The sequence below is a fragment of the Balaenoptera acutorostrata genome, chromosome 1 (assembly GCF_949987535.1).
Source record: "Balaenoptera acutorostrata chromosome 1, mBalAcu1.1, whole genome shotgun sequence".
Taxonomy (NCBI): Eukaryota; Metazoa; Chordata; class Mammalia; order Artiodactyla; family Balaenopteridae; genus Balaenoptera; species Balaenoptera acutorostrata.
This window is the reverse complement of record NC_080064.1, coordinates 13,157,583-13,178,188: the sequence shown is the minus strand read 5'-3', so window position 1 is coordinate 13,178,188 and position 20,606 is coordinate 13,157,583. Positions and strand designations below refer to the sequence as shown.

Below are 20,606 nucleotides of genomic sequence, written 5' to 3'. Positions count from 1 at the left end.
ATAATATTGTGAGCCACGTCCTTTGAGCTGTTTTGCAGATACTGAAGCCCCCACCAGGTGGAAGAAGTTAACGGTATGCTGCCCACAAGCACATAGACCCCAGACTGGTTGGAACCAGAAGGTTGATGATGTTGACTCCCAATTACCTCACCACCAACCAATCAGAAGAATGTCCACGAGCTGATCACACACCCCGAAACCCTCTCCCTTACCCTGTCTTTAAAAACCTTTCAATGAAGTTAGAACACTCCCTCTCATACACAAAAATAAACTCAAAATGGCTTAAAGACTTAGACATAAGACATGACACCATAAAGCTCCTGGAAGAGATCATAGGCTAAACATTCTCTGACATAAATCGTACCAATGTTTTCTTAGGTCAGTCTCCCAAGGCAATAGAAATAAAAACAAAAATAAACAAATGGAACCTAATCAAACTTACAAGTTTTTGCACCGCAAAGGAAACCATAAACAAAATGAAAATACAACCTAATATTTGCAAACGATGTGACCAACAAGGGCTTAATTTCCAAAATATACAAACAGTTCATACAACTCAACAACAAAAAAACAAACAACCCAATCGAAAAATGGGCAGAAGACCTAAATAGACCTAAATAGTTTCTCCAGATAAGAAATACAGATGGCCAATAGGCACATGAAAAGATGCTCAACATTGCTAATTATTAGAGAAAGGCAAATCAAAACTACAATGAGGTACCACCTCACACCTGTCAGAATGGCCATCATTAAAAAGTCTGCAAATAGCAAATGCTGGAGAGGGTGTGGAGAAAAGAGAACCCTCCTACGCTGTTGGTGGGAATGTAAGTTGGTGCAGCCACTGTGAAAAACAGTAGGAAGTTTCCTCAGAAAACTAAAAATAAAATTATCATATGATCCATCAATCCCACTCTTGGGCATATATCTAGACAAAACTATAATTCAAAAAGATACATGCACCCCTATGTTCATAGCAGCACTATTCGCAATAGCCAAGACATGGAAGCAACCTAAATGTCCATTGAGAGATGAATGGATAAAGAAGATGCGGTACATATATACAATGGAATACTACTCAGCCATAAAAAAGAATGAAATAATGCCATTTGCAGCAACATGGATGCAACTAGAGATTATCATACTAAGTGAAGTAAGTCAGAAAAAGACAAATACCATGTGATATCACTTATATGTAGAATCTAAAATATGACACAAATGAACCTATCTATGAAACAGAAACAGACTCACAGACATAGAGAGCAGACTGGTGGTTGCCAAGGGAGAGAGGGGTGGAAGAGGGATGGAGTGGGAGGTTGGAGGTTAGCAGATGTAACGTGTTATATAGAGAATGGATAAACAGCAAGGTCCTACTGTATAGCACAGGGAACTATATTCAATATCCTATGATAAACCATAGTGGAAAAGAATATAAAAAGAATGTATATATATGTATGTGTAACTGAATCACTTTGCTGTACAGCAGAAATTAACACAACATTGTAAATCGACTATACTTCAATTTAAAAAATATTGGAAAGAAAAAACATACCCCACAACCCTCTCCCTCACCCTGTCTTTAAAAACCTTTCCCTCAAAGCCATCAGGGAGTTTCGGTCTTTCAAGGACTAGCTGCCTGGACTCCTTGCTTGGTGCCTGCAATAAACGCTGCCCTTTCCTTCACCATAACCTGGTGTCAGTAGACTGGTTTTTCTGTGCGCGGGCAAGCGGACCCAAGTTTGGTTCGGTAACAGAATGGCTTTCCCCAGACTGCCCAGCTGGCAGGTTGGTTGAGCTGGAATTTGAATCCAATCTGCTTGGCCCCAGAGCCCTTGCCCACACACCCTAAGAGCAAGTAAGCATGAGCCCAGGGCACCCAGCTGATGGCAGAAGGGTTTCCAGCTCCTGGGAGACCCCTACCCCCACCCCACTCAGAGACTGTCATCGCCGACACAGCCCTTTCAAGGGGAGCAGGATTCCATGGAGCTAATCCCCAGCTTTGGGCAAGAGATGACATTTCCAAGTCACAGCCCTGGCCATACAACCTCTTATTTGGAGTGTTGGTAGAAAATAATAATAATAATAATAATAATAATAATAATAATAATAATAATAATAATAATAATAATAGAAGATGAAGGAGGAGGAGGAAGAGGAGGAGGAGGAGAAGGGCTACCAGGACCTTTGGAGCCCAGCCTGGTCTCCTGCAGTCTAGATCGACCTCCAGCCTTGCTCTGCAGCTCACACCTATTTCACCCCTCTCTGGGGTGCTGGGATCCTGGTTTCAGCTTCTTTCTCCCCAGCAGGTGCCAGGTGAGTCCCTACGAGGAGACCTTGGGGAAAGGAGGCTTCCTGCAGGAGGCACCTGATGGGCAAGGCTGAGGCCCAGGGCAGGTCTCACCTGCCCTCTGGGAGGGGTCTGTTCGGGTCCTAGGCCCCCTGCCTTCCAGGCCCCGTCAGCCCATCCAGGTCACTTCACTTGTGCTGTCTCTCAGGGTGGAAAAGGCGAGGGGAGCTGAGGCTGTCCCAGCAGTAGCTTTGCAGGCTGTGAGGCAGGGGCTGCTGCTTTCTGCTGGCGTCCGAGCTTGGCAGGTTGTGCCAGGCAGGCAACTGGCCACCTTGGTTCTCATTCCCTCGGCATCCTACCCCCTCCCCTGCCCCCAGCCCTGGGGACAGGGTCCACACTGCCTTTCCTCACCTCTCAGACTCCCTGATCTGTGGGTGGGGCTGTGGATTAAGGGCTGCTCTTGGGGGCTGTAACAGGCAAGTGTGGGAGTTGGGGTGAGCCCCGGGCTGCCCCACAGTGGGATTTGTCTCACTGGTTTCCCCAAGCTGCTCTGTGGGTTCCTCCCAATCCACGCACCGTAACCACCCCCAAACCCCACCACCACCCTCACACACCCACCCCACTCCCTCCTGACCCCGGCAGCTGCTTCCCTTTGGTCACGTCTCATGATGCAGCCCCCAGACCCAACCAAACCCCGGTATGCAGCCCTGGTTCATCCCCAAACTCAGAGTCAAGTGAGGAAATGGATTTAAAAACTCTCCTTTACTTTTTTTTTTAATAAATTTATTTTATTTTATTTATTTTATTTTTGGCTGCATTGGGTCTTCATTACTGCGAGCAGGCTTTCTCTAGTTGTGGCGAGCGGGGGCTACTCTTCGTGCCGTGCACGGGCTTCTTACTGCGGTGGCTTCTCTTGTTGCGGAGCACGGGCTCTAGGCGCGCGGACTCAGTAGTTGTGGCTCGCGGGCTCAGTAGTTGTGCCTCATGGGCTCAAGAGCACAGGCTCAGTAGTTGTGGCACACGGGCTTAGTTGCTCCACGGCATGTGGGATCTTCCTGGACCAGGGCTCGAACCCGTGTCCCCTGCATTGGCAGGAGGATTCTTAACCACTGCGCCACCAGGGAAGTCCCAAACACCCCTTTATTAAATGAAGGGGACGAAGTCATTGCCATACTAGAGGCTCCCAGTCGCCCAGGCAGTAGGTGTCATCATTGTTATTATCTTTATCGTCATTTCCTCTGTTATTATCTTTATCGTCATTTCCATTGTTATTATCTTTATCGTCATTTCCTCTGTTATTATCTTTATGGTCATTTCCAGTGTTATGCTGATGGGCCCGTGAGCTGGTGCCAGCACCCTGCCTTCTTTCTGCCCCCTCTCTGCGGAGGTGGGATGGGGAGGGGGCCTTCTTTCTGCCCCCTCTCTGCGGAGGTGGGATGGGGAGGGGGCCTTCTTTCTGCCCCCTCTCTGCGGAGGTGGGATGAGGATGGGGAGGGGGAGGGGGCCGTCTTCTGCATTCTTGGAGACCCACTTCAAATGCCACCCCTTCCGTGGAGTGGAGTAAGGGCTGTGTGTGGAGTATGGCCTGGGACCTGGTCACTCAGCTGCTCTGAGCCTCGATTTTCCTCCTCTGGAAAATGGATATAATCCAAAGAGCTACTTCCTAGGGCTGTTGGGTGATTTCCATGAGATGGTGCATTTAAAGTGCTTGGCCGGCTTCCCTGGTGGCGCAGTGGTTGAGAGTCTGCCTGCCAATGCAGGGGACACAGGTTCGAGCCCTGGTCTGGGAGGATCCCACATGCCGCGGAGCAGCTGGGCCCGTGAGCCACAATTACTGAGCCTGCGCGTCTGGAGCCTGTGCTCCGCAACAAGAGAGGCCGCGATAGTGAGAGGCCCGCGCACCGCGATGAAGAGTGGCCCCCGCTTGCCGCAACTAGAGAAAGCCCTTGCACAGAAACGAAGACCCAACACAGCCAAAAATAAATAAATTAATTTAAAAAAAAAAGTGCTTGGTACACAGTAGGTGCTTAATGAGTGTTAGGTGCCATCATCGCTGTTATTACCACTCTTCCCAGAACCCCCAACAGCCCAAACCCAGTCGGGCCAGGACCCCATGTCCTTTCCTCTGTGTCCCCACAGCACTGGTCCAGACCTTCCTTGCGGCCCCTTCACAGCCTGTGTCACCCAGCGTCCCGACTCATCCTGTCTCATCCCCAGCCCCGGGCCCAGAGCAGGGCCTGGTTCACCAGGTTAATAAAGAGGCTGCAAGGAGAGTGGAGTCAATTCTTAGAGAATCTCACAAAAGGAAGCACAGAGGATGGGACGGGGAATTTCAAATCAACAGGAAATTCTCAACCTTGCCCACTTGCCTTGGCAAGACATGTGCCCACCCACCTGGTAAGGCATAAGGACAGCATGTTTCACAGGTCATATTGGGTAGGGTAGTATTGGGGTGGCATTTTCAAGCACCTACTATGTGCAAGGCACATGCTCAGCTTTTGATGCCTCATCTACACTTCACAACAACCCTCGCAGGAACATGTTGCTGTCCTCATTTAGCAGATGAAGAAATCTTCTCAGAGAGGTTAAGTAACCTTCCTGGAGTCACACAGCTGGTAAAGGATGGAAGGAGCAGCAGGTTTGTCTTCTATATTATGCTGTCCCACTGACTTGAAAATGAGTGTGTGTGCCCTGAGCGTGTCCCCGGCGGGGACCGGAAGAAGGAAATAGTCAGGGAAGGTGTAGGAAGGAAAAAGGAAAATGTTGAAACTTTGCAACACAAGCTCCTCAATGTGATCCCTTGGGAGCTGGCAGGATGTGGGGCACTGAGGCAGGAAAGCCCTCTTCCCCCTCCACGCACCTGAACTTTGCAGGGGTGAAGTCAGTGCAGACCAGGAAGATGGCACCCATGACCTTCTGGCCCCTTTCTGCCCTAAGACAATAATGAGACTGTGGAGTATCTTCATAGGCCTTGGGTCAGAGAGGGGTCTCAGAGGTCATCCTGGCCAACTCCTTGCCCATCGCAGAACTCTGTGCTTGAACAGGTCCTGTGACAGGCAGCTCACTACCTTACAGCCCTCTGTGCTTTGACAGCTCAGGTAATTAGAAAGCTTTTCCTTTTACTTGGCTGCAACCTGCATCCAGAAGCTTCCTCCCACTGGGGCTCCACAGGCCACACCTTATCTCAACTACTCGGAAGTTGATCACCTGGTCTCTTGGGAGAAGAGAAACACAGCAGTCATGGAGTCCCTCCTGTACCGTCCATCTTACCTGCTACTTGGATACCACCAGCCCCTAGGGACAATCTCAGGGGTCAGGGGACCCCTCTGCCCAGCCTAGGGTCTGGGCAGGGAGGGCAGAATGGTGCTGACCCGGCCTCCAGCTAGGGGAGTGGGTATGGGGGTGGCGGCAGAGGACCAGGTTGCCCTGGAGGCTTGTCCAGGGCATTGTGCTGGGGGAGAGGCGAGGGCAGAAGGGAGAATAATGCAGAACTGGATGGAAAGGCTGAGGAGCAAGCTGACGGGCAGCCCTTGAGCAGACCAGGCCAGCCAAGCCTGTGACTCCCCCTTCACACTTGATCAGCCACCTGTCTGCCCAGAGCCCCAGAGGTGCCACTCTCCAGGTGTCCTGGACTTGACGTTCCCTGGACTGAAGCCGCAAGAAATGCCCTGGGACCAGCCAGCAGCACCTGGCAAGTCCTCTCAGGTATGACCAGCTCTGTAGTCGCTTCTGCCAGGAGCCGAGAACTGCAGTCCCACGGAGCTGGCCAGACCCCCACAGGCTCCAGCCCTAAAGAACGGCCGCTCCGGGGAGCACACGGAGTCCTGTTAGTGCTCCTGTCGGCCGCTCTGCCACAACATGCATTTCCTGAGCACCTACTGTGCCACCCTGGGCACCAGGACAGAAGAGATGAGTCACCCCTGGCCCTGCCCTCATGGGATCCACCCAGGGCAGGGACATCACGGTCCCCAAAGTGCTTTTACTCCGTTCTGATTCCATCCCCACGGTCCCTGCTTGCTGAGCAGAGCAGTTATTATTCTTCTCCCCATTTTACAGATGATGTGAAATTCAGAGGGAGGCCACATGCGGGGCAACAGCGGAGAGCTGAGATGTGACCCCACTCAGGGTCTGACTCCAAAGCTCATCCTCTGCCCTGCCTCCACCCACCCCTCGCACCGACCCAACAAGGTAGAAAATTCCGCGATAATGGGCTCTCTTGGGGTTGAGCTCATAGAATTTGGGATCAGGCAAACCTGGGTTCAAATCCCAGATCTGCCATTTGTTGGCTGTGTGACTTTGGGCAAGTCTCTTGACATCTCTGTGTCTCAGTTTCCTTGTCTGCAAAATGGGGATCGTAGTAGTCACTACCTCATAGGCTTGTTGTGAGATTTAATTGAGATAGTACAGCAAGCACTGTGAGCTGAAGATGGTGCTGTCACCATTGTCATTACTGTCACAAGGGGCATGGGGAGCAGGCAGACCCTGGGGAATAGGATTCGTCCATCTCCCTTCACTCTCAGACCTGCCCCCAAACCCGGTTAGCGATGCAATTGTTAGCGTCCACATTCTGAAGGTTTTTTAGCTCCCAGACTAAGATGGGAGCCCCTCGGGGGCAGGGGTGGATCGTATCATCTCCGAGTGCCTCAGCCCAGCACAGAGCTGAACAAGGAGCAGGTGACCAGTAACATTTGTTAAGTGACCACAGCGGGGCAAAGGTCACAGAAGGTTCAGGCCCCTGTGTGGCTTCCTCCTTGGTCCTCCCTGGTTGCTGGCTGTGGCCAACAGAGGTTGGGGAGGCGATGGCTGACATCACATCACGGGCAGGGATTTTCCCCTAAGTGGAGAATCACACTGGGTGTAGCTATGTCCTCTCCCTCTTTCCATCCTTCCAGAGATAAGAATCACGGGTGCGTTATGCCTTGTCATTGCTCAGCTAAGGCCACACCCAGAGAGCCTGCAAGGAGGGCCCGGGCTGGCCAGGCCTTCTTTCAGTGGACCCCTGCCTGCCCAAGGATGGGGGCTAGAGATGGGGGGTGGCAGCTTTCCACGCCGGGCCTTCCCAGCAGAGGCAAACAGGAGCTGGGGGCCAGAACACCCTTAAGAGAAGAGCCCTGAATGGAAAGCCAGAATCATGAGTCACTTCTCCCCTCTCAGCTTGTTTCCCCACCTGCAAGATGGGAAATTGTATGGCTGTGCTCCGTGGATTATGCAATTCTCATCTGTAAAATGGGGGCCAAATTCACAGGTACAATCAATGGGTGATATTATCCTCATCTAGCATGGGAGGAAACAGGCTCAGAGAGGCTAAGTAACTGGCCCAAAGTCACACAGCCTGCAAGGACCAGCCTGACCCTAGCTGGTGGTTATGACTGGTTACCAGCCATCTTGTTCTCTGCAGTCATTGAACTGACTCTCAGAGGCCCCATCCCAATGGAGCTTCCTCCTCTGGGGCCCAGGCTGCACAGAGCCCAGCCTTCCTTCTCGTCCAGGTCCGGAAGCCCCAGCCCACCCTTTCACTACATCTGGCAGCCTGGCTCCGACCACACCCTCTGCAGGATCCTCCTGAGGAATTTCTGGCCTTCCCTTTGCCCACCCTCCCAGCACGGCAATGGAGACCCAGGTGGGGGTAGGCGAGGTCATAAATGTGGCAGGGAAGGTGTGCTGGAGAAACGCTTGGCAGGGCTTCAGGTGGCCTTAGTCTCAAATGCAGGGTGACTGGGTTCTCTGTTCTGGGGCCCAGGGTGCATTTGGAGACCCAACTCAGGTCTGTACCTGCTGCGAGGCCAGGCTCCTGAAAAGTTCCGGCAGGTCCCAGCTCCCTCGGCACCCGCCCCTGGGTGGCAGCATTCGGAATCGCCCCACTGCTCCCGGCCCACAGCTGAGGTCCCCCTCCTGGGCTCCCCAGGTGGCTGATGTCCTTGGCTGGGTGTGGATTTACCAGTTCCTTCCAGCCTCACCCCCACCTCCCACACGTCTTTGAGCATCAGGACCACTTGGCAGAGCTGAACAGCTGCTTAGAAGCCACAGCAAAGGGAATGGAAGCTTCTCTGGACATAGCAAAGGAGAGGACAACACATCACAGGGAAAGCATTTTGGGGGTCAAGGAGGCATCTGCATCACGGGTGAGCGATCACCCCTCCATTCCCTGCATCTCGAGTCTTCTCTTGGGGTCCACTGCCTGGCCCCGGGCCCGCCACCAAGAGAGGAAGGCGGTGATTGGGAGGAGGAGAGAGAAGTGGAGTTGGAAGTGATGGGAGCAGGAGGGGGAAGAGGAAACGGTCAAAGATGAGGAGAGATTCCAAGACCAAAATGATGGGAAGGAGAAGGGGGGACAGGGAAGGGGCTATAGGGCCAGAAGAGGGGAGGGAAGAGTGACGGAATGGATTCCCAGGTCTCAAAATGGGAGTTAGCAACGTGGACCAGGGAGGCAGGGACATCTGTAGACTTAGGGGGTGACTGACCTCTGGTACCCTCTCTGATGCTAGTACTTTACGTTTCAAGAACTCACACTGCCCCATTTCACATCCAGATCCTGTAACTCCCTGGCCTCCCCTGGCTCTGTGGACCTTACAGGGGACCCCGGCCTCATAATCTCCAAGAAGCCTCGAATCTAAATGTTAACATCACTTCCAATAAAGGAATGTGATGTAGCAACAGGATGGAGCAAGTAGGAGAGGAGATTCTCACCCGGCTTTAAATCCAGGTCTCAGCCCGGCTCTCGGAGCCTGTCAGTCATCATGAATTAGTGTTGGCATCAATCCTGTAATTATCCTGCGAGGAGCACATTATGTTTCATTGTACTTCTTCGCAAGTTAAAAGCATTAATTTACTCAATGTAAACATCAAGAATATATAGATTAGGACTTCCCTGGTGGTGCAGTGGTTGAGAATCCGCCTGCCAATGCAGGGGACACAGGTTCGAGCCCTGGTCCGGGAAGATCCCACGTGCCGTGGAGCAACTAAGCCTGTGCGCCACAACTACTGAGCCTGTGCTCTAGAGCCTGCGAGCCACAACTGTTGAGCCTGTGTGCCGCAACTACTGAAGCCCACGAGCCTAGAGCCCCTGCTCCGCAACAAGAGAAGCCACTGCAGTGAGAAGCCCGCGCACTGCAATGAAGAGTAGCCCCTGCTCACCTCAGCTAGAGAAAGCCCGTGCGCAGCAACGAAGACCCAACGCAGCCAAAAATAAATAAATAAAATAAATTTATTTTTAAAAAAAAGAATATATAGAACACAAGTTTTACAACTCTGTTTTGGCATTTTGGGTTTTTGAAATACAGGGAACCCCAGAAAACAGAAACGGTCTGGGTCTTTTCTCTGGCTCATCTGAGAGGCCCTACAGAGACCCCCTTCCCTGTGCTCCTGGAATTCCAGTCATCTTGGATCTAAGGGTCTATTTGGCTTTGAGGCTTGTGTAGGGCTGGGGGAGGCTTAGAAAAATCCAGGAGATCATCCCCGGCCCCACACAGCCAGCCTTCTCTTCCATCCCTAAGGATAAATGTTCATGTGATCTCCAGCCTGGGGCTCTGATCTGGCCTCTGGACAGCCAGGGAGCGCCAGGCTGGACCACTAATGGATTCCCCATGCCACACCCCCTCTTTTTTGGCATAAGTCCTCTGGGGACCACCTCCAAAAAAAGGACAGAGACAGCCAGGGCCGTCTGGCCAAACCCAGGGGGTCGCGGTGGAGAGCTAGCCCGCTGGGGTTAGGGTGTAGGATCTGCAGCGCATGCTGAGTCAGGGGATCTCTAAGGTTTCTTGGGCTGGGACACCCTGGGGCACACAATTATCCCCAAATAACCAGTCTAGAGAGCACATGGGGGAATTAATCACATCCCATGACGTCACTGCCACAGGCCCATCTCCACTGGCTCTGGAAGGCTGGGACTCTGGGCAGCTCAGGTGACCAGCATACCTCCTCTTCTGGGGGGCTTCCGCCTTCTACCAGCAAGGCCAAACAGAGGCCCCTTGCTCGGCCTCAGCTGGAGCCAGGCACCTGGCACTGGGGGTGAGAAAGCCCCAAGTTCATCATCAAGTACAGCCCCTTCATCCTAGCCAGACAAGGCCCTGGAGTGAGCTCCAGGCTCCTCTTAAACCTTCCCAGGTTGTCAACCCACGGCCCCCTTCCTCCACCTGTCTTGACAATTCTACATCGCCTTTCTCCACCTATCAGAGACCTCAGTGGCTGGAAGTTCTTCTTTAGGTCTACTTTTAAACCAACTTGCTGCAGAATAAACTTCTGTTTTCTAGTTTAGAGATTCTCTGTGGCTATGACGCTAGTCACTACCAACGTCCAGGGTGAAGTTTCTTGAAGGGCTCTTGGGTACAGGTCCCTCACGGTGCTCACTCAGGACCCCAGGGCAGCCCCTCTCCCAGAGTCAACCAGAGCACAGACAACTGGGCGGCTTCCCCTCGGCTGGGCCACAGCCCACACTTGAGGATGCTAAAGCGCTTGGCGATCCCAAAGGAGTTTACAGATGGCATCGCCCCGTGTTCCCACCACACACCCGCTGATCTGTCCTCTGCTCCTCCCACCCTCTGAGACATGATGGGAAGAACAAATAGTGGAGGAAAGGGAACCCACAGAGCTGTCAGAGCTGTAAGCCCTTCCCACTCTCATAGAGCAAGGGGCGCTACACATGCATGCTCACATTCTTCCTCCCCCTAACCCATGAACATCAGTGCTATTGCTTCCCCATTTGTCAGATGAGGTAACAGGCTTAGAGAAATGCAGCAGCTTGCCCAGGGTCCCACAGCCACCAGTGGAGCTAGGATGAGAAGCTGAGTCTGTCCAAGTCCAGAGTGTGGGTGTTTTACCGCCACGCTGAACTGAATAGGGGGCTCAGTTCATCCTGCCAGGGCCCAGAGAGGGCCAGTGGCTTGGCCCACGCCAGACAGCAAGTCAGCGGCAGAGCCAGAACCAGAACCTAAGTCTCCTGGATCCCAGTCAAATGCTTCTGTCCTCAGTCATCAGCACAACCTATCATGTAGGGCCTGAGGTTCTGAAATTACCTACCAGAAATAACCATCCCCTGGGATGAGAACAGGGGTCTGGAATCGGGAAGATAGGGGCTCACTAGAGACCTCTTCCCTACTCTTGATGTTAAAGCAGTTACCAGATAAAGTACAGGATGCCTAGCTAAATTTGAATTTCAGCTAAACAGCATTTTTTAAAAAAAAAAAAGTATGTTCCATGCCATATACTAAAAAAAAAAGCATTTTTAAAAATCTGAAATGTAAACTTAACTGGGTGCCCTGTATTTTTATTTGCCAAGTCTGGCAACCGTATGATAAAAGGGCAGCAGAAAATGGGATCTCTGTTGGCCACCCAGATGCAAGAGAACCAGCCCCAGGCCAGGGCCCCCAGCATGACTTAGAGCCGAGGTCTGGCCTCCCAGGGCTCCTGGCTCTCCCTCCCCAGCCCCAGGCCGCTGCCCCAGAGAGGGAGGCAGGGAGGTCTTCTGGGGCAGAGGCTCCCCTGAGGCCAGGTGAAGCTGAGCCCAGCGCAGATCCCACCTTATAACAGACCTCAGCCCCCACCTACTCTGGGAGGGAGACTCCCACCTTGACTGCCCCCTCCCCATCTGCAGGGGCTCTGGTCCCATCCGATCCAGTAGGGATGGAGCTCATAGAGAGTGTGTCGAGTTGGAAAGACCCCCAGAGACCCCCAAGACCAACTTCCTCAATGGCCAGGTGGGGAAACTCACACTGGGCCAGGTCCCTGGACCTCCATCTGGGTAAAGCCAGGCCAGGGAGGATTGGGACCAACAGGGGAAGCTGATGCTTCCACTGCCCCTCAGGTACCATCATTGCCATAATCGCCGTCATCCTCCTGGCAAACGCAAGCCCCGGGCTTGTGCCAAGTTCTTTTCCTTTATTAACAAACACATTGAGACGTAAGCCCCAGGCTTATTCCACTTCTTTTCTTTTATTAACACATTGAATCATTCCCTAACCACTCCCACTTGATCCCAGTTGCCCTGGCTGGCCTTCTAGGATCAAGCGGAACCACATACACTGCCCCTCCCCACCTCAGAGAGATGGGTCACTGGCAAGAAATTGAGGGCAAAATCAGGGGAGGCCAGTCCTGTCCCCCGTCTTGAGCAACAATTCATTCTGATGCTCCACACAAGTTCCACTGGGATGTCAGAACGCAGAACCCAGACCCTAAAGTCTGGCCCCAGGGCTCAGAGCTGCAACCCTCATCCAGTGGCTTGAGGCCAAAGACTTGACCCTGGTGCCAGGAGCCAGAGCCCCAAGATGGACCTGATAACCTAGTCCCTCTGCTCTGCTGTCAAAACAAACTCTTGTCAGCATCCTCCAATATGCCCCATTCGTCCACCAGGCGCCCACCCCGTTGCCGCGGGTCCTCCAGCCCAGCCCAGCCCTCTGCAGCCAGGTGGGTGCTTTCGGCTCTCACCTGTGAACATCCACGTACGTTTCGATTCCCACCACACACACAGCGTAGGTGGGCTTCTTCAGGGACAGCTGCACAGCTCTCTGTGGGGCCATCCTTTCCCCCAGACTCCAAGCCTCCGTGCGCCCTGGCTTCCTAGCTCCTCTCCCAGGCACCTCGTCGCCAGGAAGGAGCGTGAGTTCTGAAGATTCTGTGCTTTCCTCCTCCCTTTTTAAGTTCACACTATAACCTGATTAGCCTGCCTGAGCCCATTCCCCACCTCCTGGCTCCATGCCCATCCCTCCTCGCTCGGGCCTGTCAATCCAAGAGGCTGAGGGTGGAGGCACCCAAGGCCTCTCTGGGGGATGGGGAAGGGGGGACCCCTGGTGGAGCAGGGCTCAGCTGTCAACAGAAGACAAGCTCCCCAGCAGCCCCCATCCCCCTTTCTCTAGCTTCACCTCTATCCTCAGACTCTCAGTGCCTGAATCCACACGGTAATGATGTCAGCATTTTCTGAGGGCTCTGTGCTGGCTAAGTGGCTTGCAGATCTTATGTCATACATTAGGGGATCAGTTAGCACATAAAAGCACGGTGCAATCAGACTGTTCCGGCTCTGCCACTTACAACCTATGATCTTGGCAAGTTCTTCAACCTCTCCGTGGCTCTGTTTCTCCACGGAGAAGAAGACGGCAGTTGTAGCCGTAGTACCTATTCCATTGGGTTGATGTGGGGATTACATGAGCTATGTGTAGGAAGGTCAGCACGTGCCTGGCACCTAGTATTCACTAGAAGAAAGCCTGGCAACTATTACTAGTCTCCTCATTTTACAGGAAGAGTCTGTATGAGGGGACACAGTCCCCACCTCCAGAAATGCCCAGCCTGATTAGGGAGATGGGAAACACAAAAATGGCATAGACTTTTATTTGGTTACTTTGGATTTCGAAGATCTTCCTGGAATGATCTTTCTTACCGCCAACATACCTGATTGCAAATGTTCTTGATCTGCAAAGTTCATTACACCCAAAAGCACTGAGGCAGAGTCTAGGTTTGCCACATGGATACGGAACCCAGCAAAACAGCACTTCAAGGACGCGCGATGATTTTGTTTCCATCACTCTCACCCCTCCCCATTAACCAGGACCTGAGCCATTTTGTTTATCTGTAACGTAATGTGGAGTGTATAACACAGGTTCCTGAAGAGCATGTGGGGATATTCCCATTAGAGAAGGATGGATGGATGGGTGGATGGATGGATGGATGGGTGGGTGGACAGATCAGAAAGAGGGAGGAAGGCAGGTTGGTACATAAAGAGCTGTCTGCAAAGATGATGATGATTACGGTGATGCCAGTGGTGATGATGATGATGGTGATGAAGATGACAGATGATGGTGAGATGCTAGCAAACGCGTCCATAGCCCTCACTGTGTGCCAGGCACTGTTCTAAGCCCCTTCCATGGATTCACTTATCTAATCCTCACGACAGTACTAGTTGGCAGGTACTGATTAAGCCTGGAATCCCAAGTTCAAACAGACTACAGCCTGGGTGTGCAGGGTGTGTCTTTTAGGGGTTGTGGGCAGGGCAGGGGCCTGGGCAGGTCATGGTGTCTTAAAAAGAAGTGTACTCAGAGCTGGAGGAAAGAAGGAGGCAATAGCAGAGAGTGGGCAGAGAGGCTGAGAGGAACACAAATATCCCCATTTCACAAGAAGAAACCGAGGCACCAACAAGTTAAAGACCTTCTCAAGATCCGTAGCTGGAAAGCGGTCAAGCCAGGACTTGAGCCCAGGCCATCTGACCCTAGAGGGGCTTGTACTGTGGAGGCTTCTACCTGGGAGGCTTCTACACGGGAGGAAGAAGAGCGTGTCCTTTTTACCTTCTTCCTCATGCTTCTGTGTAGTGTTTGCTCAGTTTTTATGAGCAAAATCTTTTTACCTTTGAAAAAAATTAAGTCTCTCTTGGAAGAAAAATAAGAAGAGTTTCCAGCTCTCGGTCTCCCTGCCCACCCTCTGCAACTTGCTCCCTTCCTCTAGTTTCTCCTGGTTCTGAGAACACTTAAGACACCACGACCTGCCCAGACCCTTGCCCTGCCCACAACCCACAAAAGGCACCTCCTGCACACCCAGGCTGTGGTCTATTTGAACCTGGGATTCCAGGCATGATTGGTCAGGTTTGGGAGGAGGAGGGGTGGGGGAGCCAGATGACATCATGGCCTCTCTTCCTTCTGGCAGGTACAACACAGCTGGGTTTGCCTCCAAACACAGCTCTGTGCAGGGGCAGAGGCCTGGGGGTTGCTGGGTGACTGTGAGACTCCAGCACAACTCCAGGACATCCCTGGAACCACCCAGGGAAACTGTAGCAGGGAGGGGATCTGGGGCTGGTGCTACCATGCCTAACGCCTCATTTTCCCCATTCTTCAACAATTTTTTTGAGCACCTACCATGTGCCAGGCATTATTGTGGCACTAGGGATACAACAGTGAAACCAAGTCCCTACCCTCATGGGGCACACAGAGCAGCAAGAGGGACAGGGAATAAACTGGGAGGCTAGAGACTGGGATGTCAGGAGGTGATGAGGACAAACAGAGCAGGGTATGGGACAGAGAGGACAGGGGCGCTGCTTCGATCAGGGAAGGTCTCCGAAGAAATGATAATGGGACAGAGATCTGAACATGAGACCTTCGTGACCTCAAGGGCTCTTCCAACCTCTAGGTCATCTAGGATTCCATTCTCCCTTTCCACAAAGCAGGGCTGTCGAGCGAGCTCAGAGTTTCCAAATGCCTTCCGGGGTCAGGCAGATAACATGTGTGAAGCTACCAAGTGCAAGACAATAGGGACAAGTGGCAACTGTGGCAAAGGGAATAGAGCCTGCTTTGACCAATGTATTGAAATTCAATGTTTCTTAAAGAGCAGAACACTATGGTTCAAGCACAACTAACTCATTTGTAAGTCAGACCTGACCCTTGGGCCTTTAGTTAGAGACCCCAGCAGCACTGACTGTTTATGAATTGCTGGGTAAGGAGGGTATAACTCTGGTTGGGGAAGTCATATGATGCCCATGGGGATAAGCTACCTGGGCCCAGGTGAGCCTTGGCACCATCGGGGCATGGAACCTGCCTGTCCTGGGCCTTGTGACCAGTCAGAGTGGGCTCTGAGCTGTTCCCATGATAGCTGACATCAGCTGTGGGCTCTTCCAGTCTGGGGGAGCCCCCCCCACCAACACCCACACACAGAGTCTGTGCCTGAGCTTTCCTAGGACAACAGTGGAGGGAGTGAGGGAGGGAGGGAGGACCTGCAGAGCTTAGCTCCTAGACACCCTGCCCGGTGGCCTTTCTCCACGCCCCACACCCCTGAGCACCACGGGGACAGTTCCCTCTGCTTTCCAGAATCCTCAACTTCAAGCTGGAAGGGTCCCTGGAGACCATCAGACCAGCTCTTCCATTTTCCAGCTGGGTGAGCCAAGGTTCAGAGAAGAGCAATGACATCCCTGAGATGACACAGCAGTCACTGGATCCAAGGTTTTCCTTCCTTCCTTCATTTCTTCATTGAAAAAACATCTATTGGGCACTTTTTGTAGATACGTGCTGTTCTAGAAATCAGAGTTCTCACCACCTGTTGAGTCCTCTCAGTTTCTTATGTGGACACACCCCTCTGGGACCTCCCAGGTCACCCCCAACACCCTTCTGTGCCCCTGATACCCAGAGCAGGATCCTGGACCCCCAGGTGGATGGAGGAAGGGCCCCGAGGGCTCTTGAAACCACTAAGTGGCATTTTGGGGGTGCTCCGAGGAGCCCCGGTTCTTTATGTCTCAGAGCAGAAAGAATTCAGCGAAAGGCAAAGTGATAGATAAGAAGTGATTTATTAGAATAGGGCGCTTGTGAGGCTGACAAGCGAATGGGCAAGAGGGTGCCACGCCCTGAGAACTTAGTGGGCTACAGTTTTATAATCAAAGGAGAAGTGGGGAGGAGGAAATGACCACCTTCTTCCTCATTCTTGAGCAGATGTCATGCTTTCATCATCAGCTCCTCCTCCAAGTTGGGCCGGGGAGTTTTCTTGTCCCTATGTGGTCAAGCCACGACTGTAAATTATTGATTTTTATGTGTGCAGAGAGCATGTCCTAAGGGTCATTAACTTATTGAGCTCACTGGGCAGGATGTGGGACTCATGCCACCATTGTTTTATTGTTTTGGGGCATGTCTCATGCTTCTGTTGAATTGTTTCACTGTTAAGCAAGGCTGCTTGCTTCTGTGGCTAAGCAAACCTGTTTTCTTGAGCGATCATTAACTTACAGACGTCTCCCATACTTTTTTCTTTACTTACAATCCCCTAGTGGGATTAACTGTTTAATTTGTCCTTTTACTCTCTCCCTATTACTCTCACTTGGCCATTGTGAGAGGGCAGGATACCCACTGATTCCTGCAGGGCCAGAGCGCATGGGGCTAGTGGCTCTAATGGCAGGAAGTGGTGGGGGCCATGAGTCACCCAACTCGATCCACACTGTCCCCTCAGAGCCCCGAAACCCCAGCCCAGGTCACCAGGGACCTTCAGGAATCACCAACTCCTTCCTCGGCTCTGGGACATCTATGGCTCCACGTGGCAAGGTCAGCAGAATTAATGACACCGCGTGGCGGGCTGGACTGGGGAAGGTCCAGGCCTGGGGGGCTGTGGTCAGGTAGCATCAGCCCCACCTCCTCAGGTGGCCGACTCAGCAGCCTCCTCAGCACATCTTCTCCTTCCCCACCCCCAGCATCGAAAGTCACACCACCTGACCCGTCTGCCCTCCCTCCCAAATCTCTCTTGATCCCACCCCATCCTCTCTGTCCCCACCCTCATCCCTGTTGCTACCCTGGTCCCAGCCACCATCATCTCTCAGCAGAGACCTGAGCTGCCTCCTGGTCCCCCAGGACCCAGACTGACTGCATTCCATGCTGCAGGCAGCAATGATCTGTCTGAAACCTACATCTGATGACATCATTCCCTGAGAAGCCTTCCACAGCTCCGTATGGACCCAGGATAAAGGAGGGTGGGCAAAGCCTACAGCTGCGGGCTGCTGTCTGGGGTTCCAGTCTGGGCTTTGCCATTTCTTAGATTTCAGGACCCTGGGCAAATGATTTACCTTCTCTGAGGCTCAGTCTCCTAATTCATAAAGCCTGGAATAATGTAGAAATTATTAATGGCATATGTTAAGTGCCTGGGGCAGAGTGGATCCTCAAAAAATAGAAATTTAGGAATTCCCTGGCAGTCCAGTGGTTAGGACTCGGTGGTCTCACTGCCAGGGCCCCGGGTTCGATACCTGGTCGGGGAACTAAAAGCCCATAAGCCACACGGTGTGGCCAAAAAAATTTAGAAACATAGCCTGGCATTCAAGGCTCCCAGACCAGGCCCCTAATGAGCCTCCTTCACTCAGTACCTGACCCTTATCTTGATCATTTTCCTCTGGGCTGCACTCCTTCCCCTCCTGGGGGTTGCTCCCTGACCTGGGCTTTTCCATGAACCTCTGCCCATCAGCAGCCTTCCTGCTCTCCCTTCCCCACTTCCACCTCTCTTCCTCCAGCATCCACTCCACAGGAAGACTCAACACTTCCACTTCTTTCATGGATTCATAGCCCACATCCTAATAAAAAGGATTTGAGATGGCTTACAAAATACATCCAGGATGTGATTGATTTTTTTAAGTGAGAAAATGAAGTCAAAGAGTGGGAAAGAAAGAAAAAGACAGGGAGAGACGTCCTATCTGGTTGGCAGACTTAGCTGTGAGTTTCCTGGTGGCCCAGGAAAAAAGGGAAATGCAATCAATTCTGTGACTCATGGTGCTCAGAAGTTAAAACTAAACCAGTTGAGGAACAGAAGCCTGGCTCTTCCAGGCCCTGAGAACTGCGAGAAATGCCCCCACCACTGGGTGTAGTTTAATAAATGGGGCAAGGGTGGAATATTAAACTAAGTGATTCACAACATCGTTATGGTTGGGTTTGGCTTGATTCACAGGTAGATTGGGGAAGAGACTGTCTATAGAAATATGTGCTTTGTATCCTTCCAACTCTCCTCCATGAGCATCCTTATTTTATCCAAACCTTTGATTAAACAGGGAGTGGCAGAGAATTTGGGGGTATCCTCTTTGATATTGGCTCTTCCTTGTGCTGAGAAAGCAGAGATTGAATACCTTCAAATGTCAGCCAACCTGGCTACCGCTGACATCCCACTGTGAGAATAAGCCTGGATTCAGCACCTTCTACCGGCTTACCCAGAGCTGGAGAATCATTCCTGGAAAGGGGCTTGGGGACAGGAATGTGTTAGGGGGCGTCCCCCTAATGCTGAACTCCACATCTAGGCAGGCCCTTCCAGAAAACTTGGTCTGCGGGCCTCACAGAACACACAGAGGCAGAGAGGTCGAGAGAAGGGGAGTGACTTGCCTCAAAAGACACAGCCAGGTGGAGGCAATGTGGAGTAAAAGAGAATCAACCTCAGAGCTAGAAACTTGGATTCTCAAGTCGTCTGACACTCCATCTACATCTGACCTGTCCAACTGCTGTTCTCACCAGCTATGTTACTGACGAGACATCATCAGCCAAGACTCCCACTGGAGGAACCATTGTACAGAAGTGTTCAGCATCTTGCCAAAATCAATCACTCATTTATTCAACAAACATTTCTTGGACATCTACCATGGGCTGGGCCATGAATAGATGAGAAAGACCAGATCCCAATTTGCCTTATAGGAAAGCATGGTTTATGGGGAACGTGGACGTGTGAACACGTTGTCACGAGGAAGTCTTGTAAAAGCCACAATAAGGGGATGTGCTGAGGACCAGGGACGCATGCACGGAGGGAAGGGAGGGTAAGAATGCGAGCCAGCATTGACTGAGCACTTACAACGTGCCAGCTAAGCGTTTTGCAGGCATCATCTTTTCCTCTTGCATCAAACCTAGGAGACAAGCACTGTTGTTGCCTCTGCTTTGCAGAGAACGAAGTCTAGTCTCAGGGAGTTTAAGCAACATGTCCAAGGTGTCCTGCTAATGAGGACAGAGGCAGAGCTGCAGCCCCATCCATGGGACCCAGAGACTGTGTATTAATCACCATGTTCCACCGCCTCCAAGGAGGATGAAGCCAGGGTAGCTCTTGTGTTGTTATAGGCTGCAGGGGTCACTGGCCTCAGCCTCTCCTGTTACGTCACATGCACCCCCAGCTTCTGCCCTGGGAAGGGCGAGACTGTCCTGTGTCTGGCCTGCTGGTCCCAGAGCAGCCCCAATCCCAGACCCCCACACAGAGGCCTGATGGCAGGAGGACCCAAGAGATACCAGTTCCCAGCCGCCTCACACCATTAAGGTCCTTTGGACACCGGCCACCCAACTCTGGCACCCCTTCAAGCCCTGGAGCCTCCCAGGACAGGGACCCAGGCCATCCGGCCCCTGCTGACCTTGGCCTGGCCTGAATCCTGGGGTCGGGGGCTAGCCTGGGGGCAGGGTGGGGGGCGATGGCTTGGGTAGAGGAGTGGGGGTACATACGCTCCTAGAAATTCAGGGAAATAGGAGGCTTTACAGAGAACCTGGAAGTTCAGGAGGCCACAGTTAAAACAGATTAAAGAGCAGACCCTCGGGACCAAGCAAGGTAGGGGCTCAAAGCCCACATGCTCACTCCCTTCCCCCTCCAATAGGCCCTGCAGCCCTAGTGCGGGGGCCTGGGGCTCCTCAGATCCTCTCAGAAAGCCACTGGTCTGATTTGTCCCAGGTGATACACCCAGAGAGGGTCAGCAATTGATCCAAGGCCACACGACCTGTTCTCTTTACCCCATGTCCAGGGAGGGAAGAAGGGGCGCTGCAGGTACAGGGGGGTCAGCAGCTGGGGAGGCTGTACCAGCACTGCACAGAGCATGGGTCCAGCCCTGGCCCGCCATTCGCTGGCTGCATGACCACGGGCAGCCACTTGACCCCTCTGG

The 20,606-nt window shown here is 52.4% G+C and overlaps 1 protein-coding gene across 1 annotated transcript in view; it reads right to left on the bottom strand.

Annotated features, from left to right (window-relative positions):
• LOC103014352 (protein-arginine deiminase type-1) overlaps nt 1–12,795 on the bottom strand; it is a 36,088-nt gene extending 23,293 nt beyond the window's left edge. Inside the window, exon 1 of the mRNA XM_007175007.2 lies at nt 12,704–12,795. Within this exon, the coding sequence (XP_007175069.2) occupies nt 12,704–12,795 (92 nt within the window). The remainder of the gene's footprint in view (nt 1–12,703) is intronic.
• Between the last annotated feature and the right edge of the window lie 7,811 nt (nt 12,796–20,606).